This window comes from Sesamum indicum, linkage group LG8 (genome assembly GCF_000512975.1).
Source record: "Sesamum indicum cultivar Zhongzhi No. 13 linkage group LG8, S_indicum_v1.0, whole genome shotgun sequence".
NCBI classification, from domain to species: domain Eukaryota; kingdom Viridiplantae; phylum Streptophyta; class Magnoliopsida; order Lamiales; family Pedaliaceae; genus Sesamum; species Sesamum indicum.
In genome coordinates this window covers 11,933,850-11,956,333 of record NC_026152.1, presented here as the reverse complement: position 1 = coordinate 11,956,333, position 22,484 = coordinate 11,933,850, and the positions used below count along the sequence as shown (strand labels likewise).

The 22,484-nt window shown below is 33.1% G+C and overlaps 2 protein-coding genes across 3 annotated transcripts; both read left to right on the top strand.

The window, feature by feature from the left end:
- LOC105168667 (GDSL esterase/lipase At3g26430) lies at positions 1,551-4,061 on the top strand. The gene is made up of 5 exons (XM_011088799.2): positions 1,551-1,934; positions 2,624-2,833; positions 2,920-3,089; positions 3,160-3,430; positions 3,715-4,061. The coding sequence occupies exons 1-5, from the start codon at positions 1,682-1,684 to the stop codon at positions 3,972-3,974; spliced, it is 1,164 nt and encodes a 387-aa protein (XP_011087101.1). The 5' UTR covers positions 1,551-1,681; the 3' UTR covers positions 3,975-4,061.
- LOC105168322 (chloroplast sensor kinase, chloroplastic) lies at positions 4,743-11,091 on the top strand. Of its 2 annotated transcripts, none has more exons than XM_011088364.2 (9): positions 4,743-5,259; positions 6,210-6,371; positions 6,487-6,783; positions 7,392-7,457; positions 7,535-7,603; positions 7,704-7,796; positions 8,229-8,452; positions 9,115-9,388; positions 10,638-11,091. In XM_011088364.2, the coding sequence occupies exons 1-9, from the start codon at positions 4,843-4,845 to the stop codon at positions 10,890-10,892; spliced, it is 1,857 nt and encodes a 618-aa protein (XP_011086666.1). In that variant the 5' UTR covers positions 4,743-4,842; the 3' UTR covers positions 10,893-11,091. The 2 variants fall into 2 exon arrangements, with proteins under 2 accessions (XP_011086666.1, XP_011086665.1); XM_011088363.2 differs by having other exon boundaries at positions 4,744-5,259; positions 9,112-9,388.

Genomic DNA, 22,484 nt, shown 5'->3' with positions numbered 1-22,484 from the left:
CTCCACACAATGAATCTTTGATTTTCCATGTTGGTGTTCTGTACTAGGCAACAGAACAAATGAAATTTGAGGGGACTCTGTCTTGCCTTTGATGAGAAGCTTAGATATGTGAATGGATCCATCACTGCATGTTTCATTCTTCTTTGTTCTTTTCTATCTACACATGACATCAGTGGTGAAGTGCCGGTTGAGGCTGTGTTGTCTTGGTGGTGGTCCTTCATCTGCTGTGGGGCTGAGCCTGAGAGCTCATCCCCTCGCCTTCATTGATTTCTTTGCTTTGCAGTAGTGTTGCCACACCAGTTGCTGCAAATCTTCTCCCAATTCGTGTTTGTTATTACATTCACCCCTTGGATACTCAATGTCCCGTCCTACCTTGTGCTTTGGAGTAGTATTAGGGTCGATAACAATATGCCATGTTTTGAAATTCTACTCATTTTGATGAAGTCTCAACACGTTTCGAGCTATAATCTTATCACTCAAGTGATCGAAATATCACAATTACAAAAAGAAAGATATTATAATCACTCTCCTGGAACTGCATCCCGACAGCACAACCATAGAAACACTTATCGTATAAACAACTCAAATTAGTTCATCTTTTTGTTCTTGGGACAAGGAGTAAAGTCTTCAACACTTGCTCCTGCATCTCTTACTAGTTGGAAAGTGGTGGCCATCGTTTGAAAATTAGCCAAGATTACAATATTCTTTATGTTTGGAAGGCGAATCTCGAGGTGGGTATGGTGTCATCATGGACAACATATGGATCCTCTAATTTAACTCACAAATCACTTACAAGCATATCTGATTTTAAGTTGGTTGGGTATCCCATCATTGAAATCCCTAAAAATAGCAAAAGCAACCCCCCCATAATCAACACACACTGTCACCCAATGGGACCACCATCTTTAACTAACTTACTAATTTCATCTCATCTCTTTCCATTGTATTTAAATTGCTACCCTATATTCTATAGCTCAAAGGCAGACACATTTTACTTTTTCTTGCACTTTCTAAAATTGGAAAACTAGAAAATTACATTATTCTAAGATCTTGAAAATGTTGAAGCACTAATTAAAGATTAAAGACATAGCTTGATCAGGATAAGTTAATTACACTGTATTACATTTGTTACATGGCTAATATACGCTCTAAAAAAGTTCTTAATTATGTAACATATGTAATATTACATTTGTAACCTAATCGATTAGGTACGATCAAAACGTAATGAAAACATGAGTTTTTCATTATAAGTGTATTAGTTTACTGTACTTTAGAGTACTCTGCACAAATTTGTGAAAATAATGATTTTTTTTATTTTAAATTTTATTTCATCTTCTATTTCATTTAACATATATACTGTGTATAAAGATTATATTATTTATTTTATTTAATAATTTTTTTTTATACAAACTATCAGTACATAATAAATCAAATAAAAGATGCAATATATTTTAAAATTTATGTGAAGTCTTTTTATATCTATTCGACCATAAATCATTACATTCCACAAAATCGTCAACATTATACATATTCCAAGAACTTTAAAAAAATGCAAACAAAAGAAAAGCTAAAAAAAAACAAAAAACTGTACAATGAAAATTCGGAGCAGCATAAATGTGTCCTGTCCTCGATTCTGTTCTATCTATCCCATTGCTCATCATCATCACTCAATTTTCCCCTAATGGAATTCCTTTGTTCCATGAAACTACTGCTTACTCTTCTTCTCTCACTACTTTCTCTCAGCTTAGTTCCCCACCTCGCATTTGCTACAGGCCCTTGTCATTTTCCGGCCATATTCAACTTCGGCGACTCCAATTCCGACACCGGCGGCCTGTCGGCGGCCTTCGGCCAGGCTCCTCCGCCCAATGGCGAATCCTACTTCCACGGCCCGGCTGGGCGGTATTCCGACGGCCGACTAGTCATTGATTTTATTGGTAAGGGAATAAAGATAATGTTTAATGTTACTGCAGTTCAGTTTTTCATTTTTACATGTACGATGTATCATAAGAAACACTGCTACCCTTAAAGTTAACAAATATCTTTCGACAAAATTCTTGCTCGAGTTTAGCGCAGTCGGCAAATCACATTGAAGTATTATTGTACTTAGTTTCTCATGTGGTCTTGTTTGTTCGTACGATAAGTTGAATGTAATTATTATGTAAGTTGATTGGATATGATCCAACTCGATTTTAGTTAGAATTTCCTATGCTACTGTCATATGTATCTATTGCACTAATATAAAATTAGTGAAACATCGATTTTGTCTTAGATTAGTGTATAGTTCGATGATCTTGTACTATACTCACTATTATTCGTCTAGTTTCATCTAACTTTACTAGAACAGTTAGAGGGTTGTGCGGTTAACATGAAATAAACATTTGTCAGCTTATTGTTGAAATTAAGTTGAAAAAGGTTTTTTCGATTTACAGCTTTTGCTTTAAGCTGATTTAAGCATAAAGCTATAAGCAGCTTTTAGTTCCTTATGAAAGGTAGAATATGTATCTGTCTGTGTGTGAAACACATTGTGAATCAAAGCAGTTATACATCGTTGTCTGAATTATATGCTCACAATACATTTGAATTATCTGCCATAACTGATGCTTTCTTGACTCTCACATACCAGCCAAGAGCTTGGGGCTGCCGTACCTCAGTGCATACCTCGATGCATTAGGCTCCAACTTCACTCACGGAGCCAATTTCGCCACAGCCGGATCAACCATCAGACCCCAAAACACAACTCTGCACCAGAGCGGTTTCAGCCCTTTTTCGTTAAACGTACAGTTCTATCAGTTCAACGACTTCCAACGCAGATCTCATCTCATTCGCAAGCAAGGTACGTAACATGACTATAACGTTCTCATTAAGCAGTCTAATCATACGACAAACACTCAGAATGGCAAATCGTTTAAATGTTTGCAGGCAGTGTTTATGAGGGACTATTGCCAGAGGCTGAAGTTTTTTCACGCGCATTGTACACATTTGATATTGGACAAAACGACCTGACAGCCGGTTATTTCCTCAACATGACGACCGATCAAGTCAGAGCATACGTTCCAGACGTGTTGGATCAGTTCAAAACTGTTGTTAAGGTAAAACCAACATGCTTCTATGTTTTAGTTCTTGCCGTTCAATGCTTGTGTGACGGGTCGATTCGTACAGAGTATATATGAACATGGAGGAAGGTCGTTCTGGATACACAATACAGGACCAGTAGGTTGTTTGCCTTACGTAATGGACCTTCTTCCGGTCACAGCCGCACAAGTCGATAAGGTTGGTTGTGCAACGCCTTTTAATGAGGTGGCTAAGTATTTCAACCTCAGATTGAAGGAAACTGTTGTCCAGTTGAGGAAAGACCTCTCATCAGCTGCCTTGACCTATGTTGATGTTTATGCAGTGAAGTATGATCTCATCAGCCAAGCCAAGAAACATGGTATGCTGTCTTATTTTGTCCACTTTATCGATGTTCTTTTTTTCGTATTCAAAAATTCAATGTAGAGATTTGAGGGTATTTGGGAGTTTATTTCGAAACAAAATATGAACTTTAAGAATGATAAGTTCAGAAAATAAAATACAAAAGAAAGGAAATGAGTCATGGGCACAAATTGGTCAAGCCTTTGGACATGAAAGTTACCTTAAAAGTCAAAAAGTATGGTTCTTTGAACAACAGTTTATGAATTGATGAAGTTAGAAAGTATTTGGTGGGAATGCATGCAGGTTTTGTGCACCCTCTGCAAGCTTGTTGTGGGCATGGAGGAAAGTACAACTACAACAAGCATCTTGGGTGCGGTAGCAAAATCAAAGTGAATGGAGAAGAGATCATGGTGGGGAAATCATGCAAGGATCCGTCGGTTGTGATTAATTGGGATGGGGTGCATTACACTCAAGCTGCTAATAAATGGGTTTTTGATCAAATTGTGAATGGTGCTTATTCTGACCCCCCAATTCCCTTGCATATGGCCTGCCACACCCAATAGCTCTTTCCTCATTGGGTCGTGGCGTGTTTGCAAATGCTTAAAATAAATGTTTATTAGCTTATTGTTGAAAATAATACTTTTGATTTACAACTTTTGTTTTTAATCGTTTAAATTAAATTGATTTAAGTATAAGTAGCTCACAATCAACTTTTATAATTTATAGGTGGAATTATAGATGTCGAGCTACTTTTTCAAACACCTCTAACTTAAATATTTTTATATTTTTTACTTTTACTTTCAAACACTGCATAACTTATAACTTATTCTAATAAAAATATTGAGAAACTATTGTAAGTACTCCTTCAACAATGACCTATTTCAAGAATTCCTTACATGCACTCAGACGGCCGCATCATTTTGCCATGGTCGAGGAAGGTCTCCTGAATAGAAAGATGGCGTCGGTTGAATAAACACATCAACTCAGTGTTGAATGAACAGATAGACACATTTGTTTATTATGAACGGCTAGATTATGTTGTTCACTGGGTAGCTATAGCACCATGTAGGCCATCTAGCGAGCTCCGAGCTTCAGTATTTATAGTGGAAACCAACTTTCAAAAACCAGTTTGTACTATGTATTGGCAATTTCGTCTCAAATGTCCAAAAAAATTAAAATGAAATATAATTTAACATCAAAGACTATAACTATACGAATTAAATATTATAAAAAAATAAATTAAGTATTAGTTGAATTAATATATTATTTAATTTATAAAAATATTGATGTGAAAAAATAAAAAAGAAATTGTCCATAAGCCTACCAACGACCATTTATATACGGAAGTTGAAACGGAAAAGCAGCAGCTGAGTGTGAGAGTGAGAGTGAGAGTGAGAGTGAGAAGAAATATCAGTAGTCATCACAAAGCAAATGCTGATCTTTACATTACCTCCACAAACTCCATTTCCCAATTACAACTTTGCCCCTCTCTTCTCCACCAAACCCCAACCTCATTCTCCTTGCCGCGCCACCGCCAACAGCTCCGCTCAGCGCCCCCTCTCCCTCGCCGCTACTGCTTCCACCTCTCTCCGCGAAGTCAGCTTCACGTCGGATGATGATGCCTCCCAGGATGGGGACTCTATGGTGTCATCAGCGGCTGCGGTCGCGGCGGCGATACGCGCCGCCTCGACTTCGCCGGTGGAGTTCCTGCAGAGGATAGAGGAAGGCGGCGGCCGCAGTGGAGGTAAGAGTAAAGCGCTGGTGTTGCCGAGTCAGGATTTTCAACGCCTTTGCCTCGAGCAGCTCGATCTCTTTCGCCGCATCGTTGACCCCGATGCTCTTCTCTCGGTATGGCTTATTTTTGTTGATTTTATGCGATCATGTACTTGCTGTGCTATTTAAATCAATTTTGGTGCTGCAGTTTGTGAAATGAAAGATTATATGGTTTATTTATCACTTTTATGAGTGGGAATTGGTGCTTGAGGTAACATAGATTAAAAACAGCTGTTTTTCTATCGCCTTAGGTACTAGTGTACTGTAAGTATGTTGGACAAAATTGATTGTAAATGCGGTCGACGGAGAGTCTATTGTTACTCCTTATACTGTGAGCCTGAGGCCATTCCTATACACTGAAGGCTGTACTGGATTACTTCTTAAACGGTATAGCAGGATCTCCTATTCAAGTAGAAGCTCCCGTTATGCGCATAAGATGGAAAGAAATTAAGTTTATTGTTTATTCTTTTAATGGTTCGGAGCTTAGTTGATTTTTATTGTACTACTGATATTATGCATAGTCCAAAAATCTGTATTGGGAGAATTTGGAAAAACAATTAAAATTCTGATGAATAGAGAGTGGAGGGTATTGGTGGATTTAATTACTTTTACATGGCCCTAGCTTAGTGCACAGAATTAGGTTTGTTAAATTTTTTACTGATAACAAAATTTTCACTTCATACTTTTTTTTTCGTCACTTGGATTGTGTGTGTAATTTTCAGTTTGTTGTATTTCATTATGTTGGCAAAATGAAAAAGCTGTGAATAAATAAATATTAATAAAGTAGGGACTGGATTTTATTCTTTGTCCATCAGCATCCAGTATTGTTGGGAGCTCCTTGAAGTATCATGATAATGGATTATGTCACAGATAGTTATAGGATTCCCCATATGGTAAAAATTCAAAGATTTTGATATATGGTTCTTTGCATGAAAATTGTGATCTGTCTGGCATGAATTCATGACATTCTGATTCTTTATATGCACTATATGATAGTATTCTGATACTCCTTATGTTAACCATAGGTCTATGTCAGACCAGCTGGTAGTTATGTCATGGATCGACTGGAGTTGCGGCGAATTACTCTCTACCCAGGTGTCCATGCAGCTGATATTGTGGTTTTAGTTGCTAACTTTAGTATGCCAGCAGGACTAAGAGTTGCAGAAGCTGCAATTTCAAGTCAACAGGCAAGGATTTGCTTTTTGTTGTGAATGCTAATGAAATTGAAGTTTGTTTTTAGTTGTCCATTTATTCACCGCTCTAATATTATAGATTTCTAATAGATTTTCTCTTCATCTGTAGGCAGAGTTTTTTCCTGAGCTTGGTGCTGTTGTTTTCCCCATGGTAACACATCCATTTGTTGTGGGCTTCTTAGTTGCTGAGCTTCCTAAGATGGCTCTAGGAAGAGAATGGCATGACATGAAAGAGAGTGCCTTCTCTAGGAAATCTTTCTCATTGCCCCATAGCATGGATCCACAATCTTTGGATGTACAAACTTTCAAGGAACACTCAGTTGATATGCTAAAGTTTTCCACTGAACAAAAGCTGAATGCCATAAATATTACCCGTTCGCTAGCCATGGCTTATGTCATGGATCAGGTTGGTTTCATATGCGTGATTATGTTCCCTCATTCGTTATGGACTCTATGTTGCAATTGCAATGTTTTGTCCTTCCCATCACTTTACATATCACAGATATCTGCCGTTGTTGCAGAAATTGATATCTCTGAGTGTGACATCCTTGATTTGTTCATCTATACTATTTATTGAGTGTGATAGTGCTAGAGTAACACGATTGGTATGTCTTTAGTGTGTTGATCAAATAACCCCATTAAAAAGATCAATGCTGAGGAAATTTATGTTTTCTTTTTCTCTCTTCTATTCAACATGTTATGATGCTCTCGCTCTATTTTTTAATTCGACTATTATTTCTTCTCTACCTCCCCAATTTTAGTCTCTCCAATTTTTTTCTGCAACCATGTTTATTGATTCTTAAAATGCAAACAAATACACTTTAAATAATTGAGAAAATATTCGATCGCAAAAAAAGATAAATAATAAAATGTTTAATGCCAAATATGGTGAAAATTTAAGCACACGTATCGAATGTGCCACGATCAGGCTCTAGGTTATTTACTTTTGTTCTGGTGACTATTTTTGTTTATGCTTGGTTGGTAACCCCTCAACCTTTCTATGTAACTCTCCAGAAAGCAATGCTACTGCAGCAATCATCATGGCAAAATAATGTCAGGATGAGTAATTTGGTGGAGCAAGTAAGATGTGATACTTTTGGATTTTGTTTTCATATAATTTATAACATATCATGATGTGTTCTATCTCTGGGTTACAGATTCGAGGTTCTCTTTCAAGCGTTCGAACCTTGAGCAAGATGTTGTCTCTTCATTTGAAGAGAACTGAGGTGGGTCTGTCTGAAACTTTAAATGGTTGTGCTAAACTTAAATTCGACACTTTTAAAGTACCTTCTTTGGTTCCTGATGAATATGACCATGACATGGCAGATTTCTTACGAAATTGTTGAAGATATTCTAGTGCAAGGTGATCATATGAGAGATACTCTTCAACAGCTACAGGATGCTGTCTACTTGACAAAGGTGCTTTTCTGCTTCTTGCCATGCAAAGACAATATTTGGCAGTATCTTTGACTCGCTATATCACCGTCAGGGTACCCCAGGTTTCCTGTATCATGTGATACACACAGATATAAAACAAAGCCAACATGCATTTCTATGGATTTCTGGTGGACGTGGCAGTACTGTGCAACGTATTTACTCTTTAGTCCCATGTTCTGTGACATCATGATAAAATGCTTAACTCTCTTAGTGAGACTCTACAGCAGTCGCCTAGTAACACATTGAAAATCAGAAGCAATCTTCCCCTCCTTTTCTCCTATTCTTTAGCTTGTGCTCTATTCACATTCTCCTGCCCTTTATGCTATTTCATTTGTTTTGATTTGCTATTTCACTTATTTTTCTCAAAAATTCCCATCAGTAACTGTTCTCTCAGTAATTGCCTTTGCTCCTTAGGCCAATATAATGCGTTATAACAATGAAACGGTGAAGAAGATGCGGCAGTCATCTGAAGCGCAGCCAGAAATGAGTTCACAGTTATCCAATAGCATATCTGTGGAGACTTCGATTAGTAAGATGTTAGAATCTCGTGGGCAATTGTCTGTTAGTTCAATCCCCAAGGATTCAGAATTTCCTATGCCACCTCTTGCTCTTGCACCCTCAAACCAACAGGGAATTAGGTACCCATATGTTATAAAGCTATGCATATTTCTCATGTCTGGTGTCTGATGTGTTTTTGTCTTCCTTCTTTTTACCTCGTTATCCAACTTTACCCTGGGAAGTAATTACATGTTTCTGTTTGTAGGTCTTAGTGAAATTTAATATTAGATTGATTACCGATGAGGGCCAGCTGAAATAGAATTTACATATAGATTTTCTGTACTTCACAATGCTGTGAGGTTAGGAAATTCGTCTATGCTAAGTGAAGGAGAAATCATTGGATAGGAAATTAAAATTTAACTATGCAGGAAAATAGAACAAAGTAACTAACAATATGAGGAATTCTCTGGAAGGATGGAATTTCATCTAACAAAACCTGCTTATATTTAATGATTTTCTATTTGAAAATGTTCATTGAAAAAAACATAAAAAATCTTATAGTAATTTATGTATGTTGTGGTTAGCTTATCTTCAACAAATAATCATCTAGTTTCAATTTAAAGCAACTCTAAAATTAAATAGATAATTTACAATTTAAAATAATCCTGAAGTTCACGGGGATCCTGTCAAGTGTAGCTTTCACATAATGTTATTGAAGTTCCAATCCATTCTTCTCTGCAATTCATTTTATTATCTTTCTGTAACGGACATTGTTTCTTACAAACTATATATTTGACAGAAGACCGTGTGAAATTTCTGATGTACTGCAAGATTTGGTTGGAGCCATAAGACCTCTTGCTCATGAGCAACAAAGAGTTGTAGAACTCTGTGATCTATCAAGGTCATTGAAAGTCGCGGTTGAAGAACCTGCTTTGCGTCAAGCTTTGAGCAATTTAATTGAGGGTGCTTTGTTGCGAACAGAAGTTGGGGGAAGAATTGAAATCGTCTGTACTGAAGCACCAGCAGGTGGTGCCCTCGTCATCATCGATGATGATGGGCCTGACATGCACTTCATGGTAATTAGTTTACTTCCTGCCTGCTAGTTGAGAACTTTTTTAAGTGTTAATCTATATGTCTATATCTATATCCATATCTATATGTGTACTATATATAAAAGTGTAAATCTCCTAATGTGTTTGTTACCCATTGTGAATAGATACTCATACCCCTTACTTAAGTAATCTTTTCAACAATAAACTAACATTAGTTATAAAAGAATAACTTCTAATTTAATAGTCCTAATACCTCAAAACTACTTAGACAATGATAAATATATTTAAGTAGTTGAGAGGAATTATAACTCTAAATACTTTTCCTTTTGGGTAAATATCATTTTTGGTCCCTCAACTATGTCACTTATCCAAATTTGGTCCCTCATATTACCCTGTTATCAGACTTAGTTCCTCAACTTTATAGATTCCATTAATTTTGGTCCCTACCGTTATCTATCCGTTAATTTTAAGTTAAAGTGCATATTAATAATTTGTTGCTCTTATATTGGAGAAGTTAGAATATTAATTAAATATAATATGTAAACCTACTTTAATGAAATTTTAATACAAGTGTCACTTTATATTATTCATTAGAAATTATGAAAATATACATGAGTACCAAGTTTAATTAGAATATTATTTGATCCTCTGAATTGTTAACTTATAATTCTTTTTAACTTAATTACCATTAAAAATGACAATTTACAAAAATCACAATGACATGCATGAGGGAACATTCTAAAATAAAACAGATAATATTTCATGATAGGAAAGAATCATAATCTATAAACTCTATATAGTATTACTATATATATATATAATAACATGAACTAAATTTTCATATATTTTTCTTTAAGTTATTTATGTATTAATTTTTAAAATAAACAAAGAGTAAAACATATTAATAAAGTATAATATGAAAGTATATAAAAATTACTTCTACTTATTTTTTCATAATATGATGGAGGTAAAATAACAACAAATGTGATTGAAATAACTGAAATTAAAGGTTGATAAATGGTATAGCCAGTATTACATTAAGTAACTAAATTTAAAATCTAACTATAATAGTTTCTATTGGAATATATTAATTCCCCCCCCCCCTCCTTCCTGCAACTACGCTGCCTCCATTGAAAGTATAAGAAGTTCCTACTTCTGTACAGATTCTTTTTTTTTCCCCTCTTTCTTTCTTTTTGGTGAGAGTTAATTTCAGTTTTCATGTCTAGTTGATCTTGAAATACCATCTCGTTCATTCCCACTAAATTGCTTGCAGACGCAGATGCATTCACTCACTCCATTTGGGTTAGATCTCTGTGCCGAAGATAGGATCGAAGATAACATCACTTGGAACTTCGTTGCTGGTTTGACTGTTGCTTGCGAGATACTGGAGAACTACGGCTGCGTTGTCCGTGTTATCTCTCCAAGAGCAAATGCAGCCTTTGCAGCCGGTGGTACCCGTCTAGAACTCTGGCTTCCCTCTTTCTCTGCCTCCTCATCAGATGCGGAGGGCTTTGATCAGGAGGCCTGAAGAAACCATCAGAACTCTCTTGAGCAGCTCTGATTCTTAGCCATATCCGTTAATTTAAATGATTAAAACTTTTGTATCATAGTCATAGATTTTTTTATATTCTTGGAAACCCTGTTTTCTGTACATATAACACACTATTCCAGCAACAAAAGCCGCTGATAATTTTTCCTTAATAAGCATGAAAATGATGCCGTCTGCAGTTATGAGCATTAGCATGTTGATAGGCTTGCTGTGGATTCCTGTTTGCTCACTATTTGGTTGAAGGTTTTCTTATGGGTGATGGACGACAAGCTTTTGGCAAATTGGTATTGATACTTGCATAGAATCTATAAAGTATAAATTAATGTTATTTTTACAAATTAAAATAATGATATATGAAATGATTTTTAGTTTTACTATATTATAAATAACATATTTTGTAAGTTTTAATATTTTAAGATGTAAAATATTCACATATGAATTTATAAAATAGGTTAATCTTTCATAATATTGTCTGTTTATATTTATAAAATTACAGTAGTATAATTTTTTAATATTTTGGAATATGTAGTGTATTTATGTTGGCATTTCAGTGTCCTGAAAATAGTAATACAGTTGGAGACCTTGAGATGACAATAAACAGAACAATTACTCAATCAATTCTTGCACGAGGATCTGATCTTGGACCTTCGTCTGTACAAATCCTTTTGCTGCTTTAACATATTAATGTTTTATGATTTATTGCAAAGTGATGTGGGAGTCATTAGCACTACCATGGTTGAAAATTCTTCATGAAAATATTAAGATCAAAGCAGAATAATGTGTAAAATAAATATTATCACTTCAATGCTTAAGTCAATAATTTGTTTGATTAAATAAATAAATGAACAACTCAAAATATTGTGAGAATAATGGTTGGATAGGATGATAGAGTGACAAAAGTCATGTGAAGTGCCAGAATATGCTGAATGATACTTAAAATTGAGAATTGAATATGAAGTGTGAGATACTGCTTACCGAAATGGTTGCACAAGGGCCTTTATCTATAGGCCATTGGAGAGTGAATGTCAAAAGTAGGTGCAATTTGTGATACACCCATTTCCTGATGTTTCCGGAGTTATTATTATAAATTTTAACTCCAGAATATCTCATCTTTTCAAGTGGGGGTTATTTTGCCAAGAATCATGAACTACCCCACTAATCCTCTTCGAAAGTTTTGAGATTTTCAGAAAACTTGGAGACATAGTATGAAATGAAGCTAGTGCGTCAAATCATACCATTGTCAGACATCTTCTGGTTTGGACCCTTCTAACATCCAAACTCTATTATATTTTTTGGATACTTCAATTATAGTCTTGCTTGGGTTTACTCCTTTGTGAGAAATTAATTTTTTCCACATTCGTTGGTAAATCTGTCAAGAAAGGAAGAATATTTCAACTTGTTAGTATTAACCTTAGAGGTGCCTGTCATTATCCTAAGGCTAATATCTCCATCATTTACCGCAGAGGTGCCGGGTTGACTTGTATAATAAGGAATTTGCACTTTCTGTGATCCAATTGTTGTCATTTCACTAGAGTCTGGCGATGACCTTGTGCAATCGGTAGTCCTGTACTTTAAGTGGATGTTTAGGGTTATGCTCTCTCAACTCGCGAGTCATCCCCGAGGGTGATGACTTTCGAATTGGTTCTTGTAGGTCGTTCCATAGCGAGGTTTAAGCCACAATGGTACTTCTTATCTCGATTGGACAGTGTCAAGATCAACTCTTTGTATTTGTTAGGCTACTTGGGCATTCATTGCTAACCGTCCAAATTTCTTGTCAAGCTCCTCAAGATTTTTCTCTGAGGTGCCTGAGCCTCAATATAATGGAGTTTGCTTCATATGTTTTCATTTCTTGTCAGGAAATTTGCAAGAACATATCATAGATTTTATAACGACAATATCAAAACAATAATATTGACATTCTGCTTGCCATTTGAAAATATGAGATTTCTCAATTTTTAGATTCTAGTTTGTTTTTCAGGAACGCCTTAACATTAGTATTATTAAATTTTAATGTGAATTCTTTAGCAAGTAAAAATAGAATCTATTTCTTAAAGCCTTCCGAATTGCAAAGAACTCATTCTCGTTAATATCCCAAGTTTGGGCTTGTTGTTATGTGAACATGGGCTTGTTGTCATAAGAACAACCTTCCTATATATCTACAAGGTTCTTCCGATAGTAATTTTTTTCAAGAGCAAAACTACTGCCCATCTATAGTCATTGCCGTTTGTATAGAGTATGAATTCATCCTCATCTTGTGATATGGCAAGCTTTAGCATGTCCCTGCAAACCTGTTTCAGCTTACGAACCCTTTGAGTGTGAATTTCTTCCCACTTCCACTTTGAACTTTCTGTTTTCTTCAAAAGTGGTCGAAAATATTTTCTATATCTGCAAGATCCTTAATAAAGATACCTGCAAAATTAACAACTCCCAAGAAGCTCTGCAAATGCTTTTTATCCTTGAGTACATCAGGAAAATTGCGGATTTTCTTCACAATATGACCCTGTAACTCATTACATGTTTCTTCAATAAGAATTTCTAAAATTCAATTTTATTGACAGCTATAATAGCTTTCTTTTCGAAAAATACTAATCCTTCTTTATGGCATGCATTAGAAAATATCTTAAGATGTTTAATATGATATTTCATATTGTTAGATGCAATCAATATGTCGTCAATGTAGACAAACATAAATTCATAATAATTTTTAAAAAGATTATCCATTTTTCTTTGAAATATTTAGGATGGATTAGCTCATTGGAAACACATTCCAGCAGTGTAGAGAATACAATAAATTCGTTGATTGATTCTCCATCTTGATATGATAAAAATCAGATTTACAGTCAAATTTTGAAAGCACTTTAGCGCCTTTAATGCTATCAATTAAGTGTTCTCTACTGGGAATGTAATAACCATCAACTTTTAATATTCTATTAATACCTTGATAGTTATTACCAACCTGGGTAGACCTCTTTTTATCTCACCAAGGTCTCCTACCAAAAAGCCAAGGCTACTGTCAGTAGAGACTCTAGGCTCAATGAGTCCAAGATTGATATGCTCTTTGATAATCGATCTTGCCTATCTTTCTTATCCTCCATGTTCATTTGGATAGGCTTGTATCGAACATACTCATATTTGTATTTGTATTTGACTTTCAGTGTAGCACCCCCTACTCGCTACATCTAATTATTACTATTTCATCCTTTCTTTAATCAGAACTCATTCTATAAATAATTCTCCTTCAACCCGTAAAATAAATTTTAATTTATCAATATAATATATATATCACAAAAGGTATTAGATATCATCAAAAGTTTATATTTACCCTCACTAGATGTCCTCATGTACATAACCTCAAGGAAAATCATACCACAACTTTAAACACAAATCTCGATAAAAGATCAGAATATTTAACGACCCAACAATCAAAAACTCTGACTTCAAATGTCACGACTGACCCATCTAATAAAGACGACGGCACCGCCCAAAGTCCAATGTGGCTAATCAGTGTGACCTATCTCTTGAAAAGTACGTGGCAAGGAATGAGCTGCCTACTCAATAAGTATAGCTGATTAGTCTATATACATACACAGACAAAGATTCACGTACATGCAGTCACACCGACAACAGTCATTCGTCATATAGCAACATCAAATATAAGCAGTAATACATACTCACAACTGTAAATCAATCCGCGACATAATATTCATTCGTTATCATTTATTAGTTAAGGGCCCCACTTACTCTAGCTGGAGTACATCAGTCAATGGTTTCGCCGGCCATCATCATATCATATATATCACATGATACCCATTGTGTGATATCCCCACACTCTTTTACTTCAGCTGTGTAGCAATATTAGCACAGGACATCACAACAAACATGGTATCCCCACACCACCCCAGTGTGTAGCTAACATCACAGGATATTTCCCGCTGCCCGAAATACCCCGGTATCCTACGCGCCATGGTACCTAGCTTAAATCATATATTTTTCATATCTCAATATCAATCACATTATCATCAATCACATTTTCATAAATCATTGACTGTGTTCCCAACTAGGTAAGCATCATCTTTTATTTCAACTCACAATCGTCATTCTATTCTTTATAATAATCACTTTCTCAATAACAACTCCCAATTTGATTTCATCAACAATCAATTATATGATTATCACATAATCATATCCTGCATATCTCTACATTACCATCACATATCACATACTAACAATTTCACCAATATTATGGTAATCTAACAAATAATCCACAACTAATTATATAAACAATCAATATACAAAAGCCACGTATAATAATATAAAGCCAAGTCCACGTTCGCATCCAAGAAATCAATATATATAATATATACAATACTACATATATATATATAAATTCAATTAGCTATACTTACCGTAAATTCCAAAATACTTCGATTCATGAGGGACTGCTCAACCCTCTACTTTTTCGTCACGTCCTATAATAGAATGTTATACGTATAATCAATATATTTAATTTACCAAATAATTCATAAGAATTGCATCCAAGAAACCAATATATATAATATATACAATACTACACATATAGATATATATATATATATATATATATAAATCCAATTAGCTATACTTGCCTTATATTCCAAAATGCTTCGGTTTCACAACGGACTGCTCAACTCTCTATTTTGTTGTCACGTCCTATAATAAAATGTTATACGTATAATCAATATATTTAATTTACCAAATAATTCATAAGAATTCACTTAATCAAACCCCATTAGAATGTTATACGTATAATCAATATATTTAATTTACCAAATAATTCATAAGAATTCACTTAACCAAACCCCCCATATATTTATAACTATCATTTTTAATAACATTCGTAAATTATATTACCACTGAAACTTCCTTTTCTCTCATTAATAACATAATATTTCTAAAATATAACTTTCGAAATATTTCTATGAATTTTCTGTCAATTTATCGTTACTATACAATTAATTAAGCAACAATACATAAAATTTTATATTTGGTTAATCATTCCAATGGAATTGTATAAATTAGCTATAATAATAATTAAATCTAACAAATTTAATATTTTAATTACCCAACTATATCATTTTTATAGCATATGTGATATTTAATGCGACACTAATTTAAATAGCCAAAATCATAAAATACTCCGATAAAATAGTATATCGCTCAATATAAACTATATTTAATAAAAGAACTATTTAAATAATATAATTATGTAAATTATTAAAAAATAAAATCTAAATCCGTACCTCAGTTTCCTCCGCAATTGTGCGCGTCTGTGTGTGTGTGTTTTGTGAGTGTGTGTGTTAATGTGTGAATGTTTTCAATTAACATACATATATATATATATATATGTATATATATATATTGGATGATTGGTGAGGCGGTGGCAGCACATGCCACGGCCCACCATCTTATTTTTTTTTTCTTTTTTTTAATTTTTTTTAAATAATTATTTTTACGTCCTTTCTAACTTCCTAATTAGTATAATTTACTTTCAAATACTATAACGAAATTCAATTTAATCCGTTCAAATTTTATTATATTTCAAATTCAATCTATAATTTATTTATTAATTAAATTTAAATTTTTAATAATTATCAATTAGTCTTCCAATTACGTAAAAAATTCTACGGACGTCACATTCAGAGTTGGTTCAATCTTATTCCTATCCCACCATGCAGGAGAGTCCGTGCTGAAATTCCTCTGGATTAGTCTCTTGATATTTTTGAGGGAAAGTCTGCTCTCATCACTTATGTCTAGTGACTTTATCTCCTGCAACTCTTCCTTGAGGTTCTTAATTTTTTCTTCAGATTCTTGTAAAAGTTATCGCTGTCGATGAGTCCTTGTTGCTTGAAAGGAAAAAGAGCTTTGCCAAAATTTCTCTTATCCTACATTTTTGGATAGGTTAATTTGGCATCATCACCTCATTTGTTGCAAAAATTTAGAGCTCTTAGCAAAATCTTTATTCCATTACCACAGTTAATAGTAAAAAATCAACAGTTCTCTGTTGTTGTCCTGCACATATTTTGCAAAGGGGAAAAAAGAATATTTTGTTCCTATAAGTTTGACCTGAATTCTTTATGGTCCTTTAATTTTGACAATATTAGATTTAGTCCTTCATCTATTAATTTTGTATAGATTTGGCCCTTTAACTTAATTTAGAACTCTTTTTCCCTTTTGATGATAAAATTTATTTAGTAGTCCATCTTAATGCTCTTAAAGCATTAACCCTTTAAATGCTTTCAAAATAAAATAAAGTCTTCATAAATTCATACTTTCTATGTGGGCATTAGTTATGAGAGGCAAAATGAATGGAGATGAACTAAATTTGTTCTTTAAAAAACTGTGCAGGAGTAAAATTATAAGAAATTGAATTAGAAGACTAAAATTACATATTTTTGAAAGTTAGAGGACTAAAACTAAAACACATAAACTTAATGGACTAAAATTAATAGCAGACAAACATAAAGGAGTAAACAAATAATTTTTTCTTATAGTTACAATCTTATGGTGTACATAATTTTATAAGAAAAACATTAGTTACACTATGTTTGTATTTATTTTCGTCCTATCTCCGAGATGGATCGAAACACACCCAATGTTTGGGCTCGTACAAAGACACCTTATCATGATGTTTTTCTCTCATTTTGGCCCTTCCCAAATGCAAGCCAAATATATATAAAAGAGGGGAAATAACATTTTTTGTTTCATAAGTTACGTCCATTTCGCTTTTGGTCCTATTCATTATGGGATTAGCATTTTAATCCCATAACTTACAAGTATTAGTACTTTTGGTCTTCATCCACTTTTCTGTCTACACTTTAACGGTATAAGCCACGTGCTGGCTAAGTATTTTTAGCTGGAGAAAAAATTAGCGCATTTTCCAGCTTGGACCAATTGATGAGGAAATATAACAGTATTGGAGGGGAAAAAAAATAAATTTTGAAGAAAATTAAGACAAAGAAAGGGGGATTTCTCTTTTATGGTTTATGTTGTCCTAAAAACGTGTTGTCCACATGACCTACATTGTTAAATTATAGACACAAGAGTGGATGGGGATCAAAAGTGCTAATTTGTATAAGTTACATGACTGAAAATATTAATCCCAAAATGAATGAGACCAAAAGTGAAACGAGCCTAATTTATGGGACCAAAAATGCTATTTTCTCTAAAAGAGACATGATTTGACATAAACACTAATATATAGGGATAATTACACTCTCATCTCTTGAGGTTTTGATGTAATTAAACGTAAATTCTATTTGGTTTAGGAAATTACATCTAGTACCTATAAGGTTTGCTTCCGTCTAACAAATAGGTCCATCCGTTAATCAAAATTTATTGAATTTATTGATATAATTTTTTTAACCCGTTATAAAGTTTTTGTAACCCTAACAGCACAAATGGGCAGTTGCTCGTTACAAAATCCATTCCAAAATATATCCTCTCGTTCCAAATTAAATAAAATCCATTCCAAAAATAAAAAATAAAAAAGTTTGAGGGAGTAAGGGTGATTTGAAAAAAAAAAAAACTTATATAAGGGATTAACTATTTATAATATTGAATTCTATCAAAGAAAAAATATTTGGCATTTCTAATTATTCATCGAGACTAGTTTTAAGATAAATAATATAGCTAACTAATAAATAGGCAAATAATATTTTGACATGCTTAATTTGGTAGAAAAGTCTTAGATATTTATAAAATTAATTTACTAGGGCACAATAATATTTAAAATGAATAGAGTATGAAGAACATGTACGTACTAATTAAAACTTCAAAAAGTAAATATAGAATTAATACAGAATAAATATAAAAAAAAATCCTCAATTTTATTAAATTAAAAGTGTTGTTGAAAATTTTAAATTTGGAAATTTTTGAATATATATTTGATTTGATTTTAATATTAATATTATATAATTATTTTTATATTGTACTTTTTTCTATAATATTATAGAGGTAAAATAATAACACGATCAATTTATTAAACTTAAATCATTTATAAAGAATTCAAAGATAAGGGACTTTGACTATTAATTTTATTTCATTATTGGATTTTTATATATTAATTTTACTTTTGCATCAGTTTGTTTCAATAAAAGAATCATTTTACATAATAATTAATAAGTACAAAACACAAAATTTAATTTGAAGGACTAAACTTTTAATTTAATAGTATCAATTAAATTTTAAAAGGAAAACAAATAACAAATCTTTCCTCATCAACTAAAATAATTATTATCAAATTTTTAAAAAAATAAATATATATACTAATGTTTGAATGATAAAATATAATAAATTATGTACTTAATTAATATATTTCGTTGCTAATAAGTAATAATATATGCACCTCTAAGTATGTATTTCTATACGTACAACACATGTGTAAGTCCTAATTTACATAAACATAAGCACAAGAATAGATTAACTGAGCCAGAAAGTAAGAGACTGTAAACTCATAATTAATTAGGTCAAATGAAATCATTTTCTTAAACAAAAATCTGGCTGGATTACCGCCATAATTTAATATTAATATTTTTTAAATTGTAGATTCATGACTATGCTACAGTCCGCAGATTTTTGTTTAAAAAAATGGATTACCGCCATAATTTAATATTTATATTTTTTAAATTGTAGATTCATGACTATGCTACAGTCCGCAGATCTCACAAGAGCACCAGTTATCTTGGTTTAATAATTTAAAGGTAAGAATGATATTTTTCTTATATAATACTTACATTTTTATCTAATATTTATATTTTTTTTCTAATATTTGAGATTTGCAGTTGTCTTACTAGTGGGACTTCGATGATGAGTAGATGTTCAAGGCATCAAGTCGCGGGCAGGTAAGTTCTTATATAAACGATTCACAGACGCTCGAAATCAGTTGGCCCGACTGTTGTGGCTGGTCGAGGAGATTTGACTCCAGCTCCTAGATTACTGGGCAAAACCAGAGAGTCATAGTCGACGAAAAATAAGGCTAACCCGGACACAGCTATTACCATCTACCACAGGGGGTTGTCCTTCTTTGCGGCGGACAAGCGTAAAATGGTAAATAATTTAAACTATGCTATTAGTTTAATTAATTTTATAATTTAGTAATTAATTTTTTAAATGGTTTTTGAACATGAGGCACAACTCGAAAATCCCATCAAATAGAGTAGGTGTTCGAGAAGTGCTATAAAAAGAATGAAGACGGCCAATGGAGAGGCCCAAGGGCAGTAGAGGTGTGGTAAGTATGTTATAATTTAATTTATGAATTTAAAATTATTTTTTAATTTCACTAATCAATTAATCTATTCGTAGGCGTTGTTCCTGATGATGATGGAGGAACGACATACCCAACCAAACAGTCATCAAGATCCTTCATCATCCTCTCAAGGCTCGGTGGCTTCGATCGAGCAAAAACTGTGATTGCCAGCAGCAGTGGGAGCCTGGAAGAGAGGCTGAGTATTCAGCCTCGGCTCGAGGCCCACTACACAGTTGCTGGACCATCACAGCCCGATTCATCCACTGCTCCATCGCCGTCGCCACCACAACTACCACGCCCCAACCTTGATGATCGGGTCACGAGGCTTGAGGAGTGGATGTAGCGGACAGTGAACACCTGGCCCACTCCTCCGTTGCCCCAACCGTCCTAGTCTCCAGCTGATCTCGTAGCACTCATTGACGAGGACGAGAAAGACCCTACCGATGGAGAGACTGATTTAGATAAGGATTTTTTTATGTATAAAAATACAATATTGAATAATATTTTTATTTTATTAATTTAATTATTTTTATTTTCTTGCTATATAATATATTTTTTATAATACACATTTAAGAAATTAAACTACATATATATAAAAAAATCCCAATAAATTACTTTTACAAAAATGAATACTAAAATAAATTAAATACAAATAAATAATATAAAAAATATTTTATTTTTTTAATGGCTTTCGTAACAATTTTTGGAATATAATTTATTATCATATAACTACGAATATAGTTCTAAAGACGGTATAAAAGAGAGTTATCAATTTTTAAAAAGGCAACCAAAAAATCATTACTAAAGCAATATAAAAAATAGTAACAAAGGTCGGTACAAAACTAAAAACATAGTTCAAACAAGTAGCTACAAAGGCCATACTCTGCAAAGAGTACTGAAAAAAGTATTACAAAACTCGGGACAAAAATCGTTAAAAAATAATGCACGGCCAAAAAAGAGAATTCAAAAGACTGTTCCCAAGTTGAAGCAATTCCATAGCTATATGTTTTATAATAGCTGTTCCAATAATAACTATATCAAATTTAATTTGACCGTTGTAAAAAAGGTCCAAACTCATTTTCTGCATTCGGTCAAGTATTGTATCGGCTTTTAGGACGGGTATAAAGGCCGTTACAAGTTGTATAGGCCATCAAGTAGGCCGTTACAAATATTTTGTAGCATTTGAAAAAAACACAAAAGACTGTTTGTTTACAATAACCGTGGCAATTAATTAAAAAATATTACATAATATTAATGTAGTCATTAGAAAAATCATTACTATGAAATATATTTTTTTAATAGTAGATGTAGTATAATATAATCCATATGAAATTAATCACAAAACTACCCCGATCAGTGAAAAATATTTCGTCCACTTGACATTGCAACGGAAACATCGAAACCGTGCTTACCCGTCGCAATTCTTCCAACAAGGTCTCTTCTCCCGTGCAAGAAGTGAGTCTGCCCTACAGTAATACATATATTTTATTTAATAATATTTAATAATAATTATTTATCATGATTTTAGTCCATAATCAATAGTTGCCCATAAATGTTTTTCTTTTTCTTTCTTTTGGTAACATTGTCACATGTATATATAAAGCTAGATTATTGTGTTCATAATATAATTAGACCAGTCTTTTATTATATTTTGGCAGGGAAAATTTAGTCATTTAACTTAGTGGTGGTGGCAATTTTGGTTGTATATGAATTCATATTTATAATTTAGTATTATAATTTTAAAATTTTGATAATTTTAGTACTTTTATATATTATTTGACCAGAAGATTTCATGTAAATTGTACATGACACTGCAAGAAAATAATTCAATTCATGCGAAAAAATCTAATACTAAAATTAACATTAAACTAATCAGCAAGTATAGATTAACTGAATTAGAAAGTACGGGACTGTAAAATCATAATTAATTAGGTCAAATGAAATAATTTTCTCAAACAAAAATCTACATATTATGCGGGAATGCAATATATGGGATTAACCCTGAACCTAGTAGAAATTAGAAAAGTAGCAAATCTTATAAAGGTTTTCAAAATTGATTCTCTTTCATTATATATAACTAAGAAAACAATTCTGATTAGTTTGAAAAGATAGTAATTTTGGTTTTATACATGCAATTAAGAATAGCATTATTACGAAACAAATTTTAATAAATTCAAAATGATAGCTGCTTAAGACATTTATTTTCTTATATTCCTGATTTATTTTCGGTTCCTTGCATTAAGAAGAAAATAATCTACATCAATCATTGAACAAAATTCAAGATTACA